At 46.0% G+C, this 8157-nt stretch overlaps 2 protein-coding genes across 2 annotated transcripts; one reads left to right on the forward strand and one right to left on the reverse strand.

Moving 5' to 3' along the window:
* The first annotated feature begins 161 nt into the window (after positions 1-161).
* On the forward strand, positions 162-4370 carry LOC4343524 (uncharacterized). The gene is made up of 6 exons (XM_015791772.3): positions 162-445; positions 543-1305; positions 1537-1730; positions 2657-2693; positions 2824-2888; positions 3435-4370. Exons 1-6 carry the CDS (start codon positions 351-353, stop codon positions 3925-3927), a joined length of 1647 nt encoding a protein of 548 aa, XP_015647258.1. The 5' UTR covers positions 162-350; the 3' UTR covers positions 3928-4370.
* Positions 4371-4612: 242 nt separating this feature from the next.
* LOC4343525 (histone H1) lies at positions 4613-7545 on the reverse strand. Its single transcript, XM_015791773.3, has 2 exons — positions 7045-7545; positions 4613-4929 (listed from the first exon to the last, which is right to left on the reverse strand). Exons 1-2 carry the CDS (start codon positions 7335-7337, stop codon positions 4872-4874), a joined length of 351 nt encoding a protein of 116 aa, XP_015647259.1. The 5' UTR covers positions 7338-7545; the 3' UTR covers positions 4613-4871.
* Between the last annotated feature and the right edge of the window lie 612 nt (positions 7546-8157).

Here is an 8157-nt window from a genome sequence, read left to right on the forward strand (position 1 = left end):
AAGAAACTGGATTAGCGAAAAATCCCCCTAAACTCTCGCCGAATCTAAACCGCCGCCTCGTGTGCAACGCCACAAAATTCCACAGGGGCTAACTCGTAAAAAATTCCTCCCCATCCAACGCGGCACAAACCCTCCTCCCCCTCCTCTTCCCCCTCCCCCTTGCGATTTGCGAAGGCGAGAGAGCAGAGAGCGCCGCGCGGACGAGACACCTGGAACCCCCCCGATCAAGCGGCGCGGCCTAACCTAACCCCGTGCGTCGCGTCGTCGAGAGGGGCGAAGCATCGGCGGGCCGCCGACGCCGACGAGGTCCTCCTCGGGCAACGACGGCGAACGCGCCGGCCACCGCCGCCATGTCGAAGAAGAAGGCGGTGACGACGATGACGCTCAAGGACTTCCACGGCGGCTCCATCCCCTCCGAGCTCCCCCTCCCCTCCGCCCCCGGCGTGTAAGTTTCCACCCCCAAACCCTAGCCCCATCTCGCGATTCGTCGTTCGGTGTAGCCGTGTAGGTGATGGAGTGATGTTAACTCTCGTTTGTCGCAGCTCCGCGCGCCCGGCGGACCGCCCCGTGGCCTCCCAGGCGGCCGCTCCCGCGGCGTCCGCTCGCCCCCGCGCCCCGGCGACCTCCGCCGCCGCTGCCGCGGCGGCGGCGGCCGCGGTCCCGTCGTTCCTCACCAACCCTTCCCGCATCGGCCGCCACTTCGACGAGGACGAGCGCACGCCCTTCGAGGCCGCCTCCACGCCGCGCCGCCCGGCCCCGTCGCCCCCGTCGTTCGCCCCATCCCCGGCTGCGGGGCCCACCAGATCCGGGCCCGGGAACGCCTGGGGGCCGAGGAGGGAGGCGGCTCCGACCGCGGCGCCGGTGAGTCCTGCCGCCAGCGGCGGCGGCGGTGGTCAGATCTGGTCGGCGACGCGCATTGCGCAGGCGAGCGCCGTGGAGAAGGTGATCTCCGGGAGGTGGAACTCGTCGAAACCCTCCTCTCCACCGGCGGCGCCTGTGTCGGTCCCAGTGGTGGTGGAGACTCATGTTGCACCGCCGGAGATGGAGAGGCCAAAGTCAGTCGGGGTGAGAGAGCTGGATGGTGGCATAGAGAGGAGCGTGGCGCCAGTGAGGCCTGCGTCGCATGAAGGCAGGGTTGGGGAGGCTAGAGGCTTGGAGGTGCAAGAGAGACCTAGGGTGGGTGATGTGCCAGAGAGACCTAGGGTTGGTGATGTGCTGCCAGAGAGACCTAAGTTGAAGCTGCTTCCTCGCTCCAAGCCAATCGAGGCTTCAGAACCATCTCCTGTCTATGTTGAAGAGAAGCAGGTTATTACTCTTGCTCCCATGTGTGTTGATCGGATTGAAAATTGAATTGTCTTGTTTTCCAGCGGTAACATCAAATGATGTTTGCAAATCTCCATGCAAAGTGATACATGATTGTGTTGTGTTGCTTTGTGCTTATTAAGTTGCTCTTAGTTTGCTTGATTTGATATATGGTATGTATGCAATGGCATGGTGAAACCTTAATCTTCTCCCTTTTGGACAACTATTGTATAGGTGCATCAGGTTCCAGTGGTCGCGAATACTGTGCAGGTTGACGTTATTCATGATGTGCACCAGAATGTTGTAGCACCTAAAGCAGGAGTAGCAGGGGCAGATGCTGAGGGCCGGGCAGTGGAGCGACCACGATTGAATCTGAAACCCCGCTCCAATGCAGTAGGACAGTCTGATGAAAGTGCTCCAAAGGAAAGGTAGGTGGTGTTTAGCCCCCTCCTCCACCCTCGCCTCCCTTCTTTTCAACTAATTCTTGAATGTTACGTCTATTTTTATCATTTGGATTATGCTGTTGGTTGCTTGCCATATGTGTGGTACACTTGGCCTGTTCAAGCACCTTTTTATGTTTTGTTAAATGTTGAGGTTACAAGTATCCATCTGGTTGATTGATCTTTGTTAATATGAAATAGGTGCATTTAGATTGGAATATTAATCTTCGTTGTTTGCATTCAGTATGTACATTTCCACATGCATGTTTGTGCTGTGCGCTATTAAGAATGGCTTGTTATTTTGTTTTGGATTCTACCTTGTTGGAGGACTAAAGCAATTTGCAGTATTGTATTATTGGAGGTCATCTTTCTTTTTTCTTTGTTGACAATTGCATGCAGCTCATATTTAACAAAAGGGCATAACACATGTTTAACCTATCATGGTGAGTTTATATCAATAGGGATCCCTTTAGGTTTGATTTATTATTTACTTGTGGCAAACCACTTCCCTTTAGTTCCATAGTGCACACTACATGTGGAACGAATTATGTAACATGTTTATAGACATTTAGTTGCTCCAATAGAAATAAACTGTGCTTCTTTTTGTCTGCACGAATAGTGGATGTGAAAAATGTTTTAAATCCATGTGAATAATGAGTGAGTGAAAATGTACAAGGGCGTCTAGATTCTACTGTCATTAATTTGGCTCCTGAATCCCCATTCTTTTTTTCCCAATCTCTGAATCTTGGATTTTTTGTTTTCAAGATTTATACCGTTGCTAAATTTGTTCACAAGTTAATAGCTATCAATCTTGCATTCAATCTGTTCAGTAAGAATTGTCCTTCTGGTCTCTATTTCATTCCTGTAGTAATTCTCAATATCTTCTCTCTCATTTTTTGTAAATATTGTGGTAGGCAATCCCTCTTTGGTGGAGCTCGGCCCAGGGAACAAGTATGCGATCCTCTCTCTCTCTCTCTCTCTCTCTCTCTCTCTCTCTCTCCTCATGTTGCACTTGCATATATGTAATTTTCTTTTTTTTTTCCTAGCTTTACCAAAAACTTAATGTTGTTCATAAACTCAGGTTCTCAGAGAGCGTGGAATAGATGCTTTAGCAAGTGACCTTGATAAGACATCTCCAGTTGGCAGGTAGTTAGCATACAGCCCTTCAGATAAAATCAACGTTTTACTTGGCTTGAATTACATTTTTATATCTAATGCTTCCTGATTCATGCTTGTTATTAATATTGAAATCCTGGTATCTCCAGGTCTGGACCATAGTTAATGTTCCATTCATTGTGACATGATTTTACTGGCCACCTACAATTGCAGGACCAGTGATTGGTCTTCCAGTTGGGCTTTCGTTCTTAAGATAGTAAAAGTTGCACTGTTGTGTTTTCGGAAAGCAACTAACATGATGGTGTGAAACAACATGCTTGTTTGTGCAACATTCCTAAGCTGAATGTGTATTATTTTCCTTTGCATAGAGTTTTTTTTATCTAATTCTGATGTTTGAAAGTTCGAAGTTGGCTTTTGGAGTGCCAAGAAAGGATGGTGACAGAAAACATGTAGTTTTTACCTTATTTTACGAGATTCATTTTCTTGAAGCTTTGTTCCTTTTCTGCAGATATTACTATAGCATGCATACGTTGGATGTGTACCGCATTCGCTAATAACCTTTGTGGCATCTTCCAGGTCTAAAAGTGAATTTGCAAAGGGTGAGCAGAAGGTCGAAGCTATGTCCATTAACCCTTCAGGTGAAAAGGCTGAGAGTTTTCCAGCTGGTTCTAGAGGCCCAAGGAATGCTGATAAGAAAGACTACAGGCGGGATACAGACCGGAGTGATGTGTATAGGCCTACACGACGGGAGGACAACAGGAGAGTTGCTAGAGATGTGGAGAAGCCCGAGCAACAGCGTCCAGAGCCTGAAACCTGGCGTAAGCCAGTTGAGCCACCAAAGCCTGAGGTTGTTGCACCTCGTTTTGGGAAAGGAGCATCTGCATTGGAGCTTGCACAAGCCTTCTCGAAGTCCATGTCTGATACTGTGCCTCAGAGTCGCTTGACAAGTGTTCCTAGCCCTAAAGTGCCCCAGAGTCCAGGGACCAGGGATCAGGTTGGCTTCTCAAGGCTCACTGACAACCGGGCATTACACTCTAGCCCCTCGCAGCGAAAGATTAACGGTTACTAACCTCATTGCACATGCACGCTGTGCTCCCATGATGGCACGACTCAAATACCATGGCCTCGCCGAAGCGCACTGGTTTTATCTTCATGTTTGATTCTTCCATCATGGGAAAAAAAAATCAATTGTTGCTCTCTGGATGGCGACACACGAGGGGTGCTGATCTCGTAACTGGTGGCTCATTTCCACTCTTGATAACAAAGAGATGAGAATTTATGAACTATTTGTGCTTCTATTCTTCAGCCTGCTACCCGTGATTTAAGCTGGGGAATAATTTGCAACCTCTGTGCTGCTACTTGGATGTGCCACATATGTTTCTGGTGTGCTTGTTTTAAGATGTTGCCAGATCAGTGCTATGCCTATGTATGCAGCATATTGGTTTCCCGGTACTTCATTAGCACGTTATACTTTCTTCTTTTCACTATAGTAAAGGACATAATAGTTGTTCATTCTTGCTTGCTTGCTTGTCGTATCTGTTGGTCCATCGAGATCACTGTAATGCATAAAACCGTCGAGATTTCTGGTTGATTATTTGTCGTTGTAGCAATCGAACTATCAAAAAGATGAACTTGTCTCGGCATCGTTGAACCAAGAGGAATTTGCTGCTCGTTCCATCACATATCCACGCATCATGCAGGAGAACATCAGGAATCGTAAAAAGGCGATGGAAACCGAAAGCCACAAACGCGAGTGGGGGGGATCGGGCAGCAGCAGCAGCAGCAGCAGCAGATTTATATGCACATCATCAGAAGCATCCGGAAAATTTACAGAATCAGCTTTGCGAGTTCGTTCAGATCTTTGCGCACAAAAGCTGAGCCGTCATGGTCAAGCCAGCGAGCACCACACACACTAGAGAGGCGTCATGGTCAAGCCAGTGAAACCACACACACACACACTACGAGCACACAGCGCCCCATCAGCTACAGGACTTGTGTCCACCGGAGTTGAGCTCAGAACAAGAACGCCGTCGGCGCGAACGCCGGCAACACCGTGGGTGCCCCGTAGTGCCTGCAGGTAGAGACACAGAGATGCACCTTGGTTAGTACCACGGTACCAGTAATGAAGGCTAAATTGTGAGTTACTTCCTCCGTTTCATATGTAAGTCATTCTAGCATTTCTTAAATTCATATTAAAGTTAATGAATCTAGATAGATAGATAGATATATCTAGATTCATTCATAACATTAATATGAATATGAAAAATGTTAGAATGACTTACCTTGTGAAACGGAGGGAGTACCAGTTAATAGAAACCCCAAACCCCCTCCCCCTAAGGAAAAAAAAAAAGAGAGAGTGACTAAGGCATTATTGCCGCGGATTATTTTGTCCATGTGAAGCAAATAACGGTGAACAATAAAATAGAAAAAGAAACGCAAAGCAAATAATCTGCAGCAATAATTTAGTGAACAAGCTAAAAATAACTAGGCCACAAAAGTAACTACCATCAATCTCAGAATATAACAACCTTTAGCTATAAATATGGATAAATGCATATCCAGATTCGTAACTTTTAAAGTTTATGTATTTTGGGACGAAATGCATATGAATCTGGATATATTTCGCAAGTTTCAGCTATGTTTGAACTTTGAACATATGGGTGTCTGTTGAAATTTTTGCCATAATGGCATGTGAGGGACAAGAAGTAGTAGCGGTAGCAGGCACGAAGTGATCAGGGGAAGAGTTTCACGGCCTTCACTTGTCATCTGGGCCAGTGTACTATAGCTTGAGTTTGACTAACATGCACTAGCGATAAAAGGGAGGAAATTAGTACGTGTGGAGGACCCCCTCGTTCTTGATTCTGACAAGGACGGTGAGAATTGAGATTGTCTATATACATAGTAGATTCCATTGTTAGGACACGGTGGTCCAACTAGTTGCAGGGAATTAAAGAGAGTTGCCCTAATAAATCAAACAAAAGCTAAAATTTAAATTTTTAAACTTAATTTTAAAGTTAATTTAAGATATTTTTAACGTAGTTTATTTTTCAACATCGACTTTTAAATCGTTAGAAATATATATAAAAGTTTTATCTATAAATTAGTTTTTATTTTCTAATAAGCCAAAATAACTTATTAGAAAAAAAAGGGGCAACCGCGATGAGTTTCGAAGTGTCCATCTACTCCTTCCATCTTACATAACATATAATAAATTAGTACTCGATTAGACATCACCTAATAATGCTAAGAATCTGTAACATCATTAACATCTGTACACAAATTGAAAGTGCTAAGATATTCAACTATAGAGATGAATTCCTTAATTTAAGCCGTATGAGTATGTCAATTTTCTTTTGTTGTGATAATGGAAATTGAAAAACCGGATGAGTCTGCAGTCTTTTTTCTGCAGTATCTCGACGTGACATGAGCATCTTAAAATTCATGCATACAAAACAAGACTTATGAATTTTCACTCACTTATTTTTTTTTCCACAATAGGTATTGCTTATGTGTCTTTGGAATAATATGTACGGTTTCAACTAACCCTAGACGTCGTCAAAGTATGATGGAGCGTTACGCTTTGCAACATGGCTAGGTTATACGGATAATCATGAGCTGCGATGAACAGTTCAACTGTATAAGCTGCTAGTTGCCAAAAAAAAAAAGTGCATTGACCTGGCAAGCTTGATCCCTGTGAACCCATTTAATTTAGGATTCTTTAAATTTTCTACTCACTCTTATCTGGAGTCAAACTCTCTGCGAGATCCAATTGCTAATTAGGTACTCAACGCAACTCGCAAGTTGATCAAACCAACCAAGTTTCAGCAATTTTGTCTTTATACGTAGTATCATCTACGGAGTATTACCCCCAAAAAAAGGAAAAAAATCCAAAAGAAAGAAGCTGCAGGAGAGGATTAAGTTGATGAGGTAAAAATGTCAAAAAAGTCAAAACTGCGTAGCATATGCACGCACGGACGACCTTGACTCGGAGCCACGTCACCCGTGGCCCACCTGGAAGCGACACGTACGCGCCACGGCGTCCGGCGACGCGGGAGAAGCGCGCCGAAGGACACGTGTCGAGATCCTATCCGTCCCGATCCCTCGAACCACCGAAATCCAACGGCCAAAAAAAACTGCCCAAGCTAACGTTCGCGCGCGCGGGGAGAAAGAGAAAAAAAAAACTCACCGGAAGTCGTCGTACTCCGACCGGACCACGCGCCGCGGCGGCGGCGGCGCCGCCGCCTTCCCCTTCGCCTTCGCCTTCGTCCTCGCCGCCGGCTTCGCCTTCGCGGCGGCGGACGACGCCACCGCGGCGTCCTCGGAGATCGCCCCGAGCGTCGGCTTCCACGCCGGCCCCGACGGCCTCCTCCGCCGCTTCTCCGCGGGCGGCGCCACCGCCGCCGGCTCCTCCTCCGCCGCCTGATCCACCGGCGCCGACGACAGCCGCCGGCAGCGCCTCACGAAGGCGAACAGCTTCATCCCCGAGCTTAATTAGCTTATATTAGCTTAATTATACGAATTCGAAGCGAACTCGATCGAGCGGAAAAAAAAAATTCAAAGCCCTAGCAAATCCGCATCAAATGGCCACGGGTGATGCGTATTATATCGCGCCCGCTGTTTGTACTAGGCGGCCACTTGCTGTGGCCGCGACCCAAATGACTAAACTGCCCCTTTTGTCCTTGCAGAGTTGACATTAGTATTTGGTGATTAATTAATCGTTGCATGGGTAAAATTGGGATTTTCTTTTCACAAATTAGTAAGTAGAGTTTATTAGTTTTGGTGTGGAACACGCATGCAGTCACTGCAAATTGCATTGTTTTGGACAATTGGGCTATACGTACGTTGTTTGTGAGCTGTGGCATGAATCCACGTAAAAAGAGTTTAAAGAGAGAGCTTATCTACCTAAAACATTGGCCTTCTTTTTATTTCTGAAAAGAGTAAATAAAATAATCTCATCTGGATTTTTATAAAGATAATGGAAGATGCATTACATCTCTAGCCTCAATCTTCTCCGCCTTTATCTACAATATTACACGTTTCTCCAATCTCGCTAAGGATATGGTGATGGTTCCATGCATGCTTGTCTATAAAGTGCATGATCTCTAAATGCAAATTAATTAGCATGGATAATGGGTGGCGGAACCAGAATCTTTCTAAGCATAGGGCTCAAATAGTATACTTTACATAATTTTACCTTTATCTTCTAATTTTTAAAATTTTAAAGTGTAATTTCAATGTATATTTAGGCTAAGGAGTAGGGTTGCAACCCTAGCTGCCGTACTCTATCTCCGCCTCTCAT

This window comes from Oryza sativa, chromosome 7 (assembly GCF_034140825.1).
Source record: "Oryza sativa Japonica Group chromosome 7, ASM3414082v1".
NCBI classification, from domain to species: Eukaryota; Viridiplantae; Streptophyta; class Magnoliopsida; order Poales; family Poaceae; genus Oryza; species Oryza sativa.

Excerpts from the sequence above, each read along its gene's own strand:
- LOC4343525 (XM_015791773.3), bottom strand. The coding sequence starts at position 7,337 with ATGAAGCTGTTCGCCTTCGTGAGGCGCTGCCGGCGGCTGTCGTCGGCG. Across the intron at positions 4,930-7,044 it reads TCGGAGTACGACGACTTCCG|GCACTACGGGGCACCCACGG; the intron begins GTGAGTTTTTTT and ends CTCTACCTGCAG.
- LOC4343524 (XM_015791772.3), top strand. The coding sequence starts at position 351 with ATGTCGAAGAAGAAGGCGGTGACGACGATGACGCTCAAGGACTTCCAC. Across the intron at positions 2,694-2,823 it reads GAGCTCGGCCCAGGGAACAA|GTTCTCAGAGAGCGTGGAAT; the intron begins GTATGCGATCCT and ends TCATAAACTCAG. Across the intron at positions 2,889-3,434 it reads AAGACATCTCCAGTTGGCAG|GTCTAAAAGTGAATTTGCAA; the intron begins GTAGTTAGCATA and ends GGCATCTTCCAG.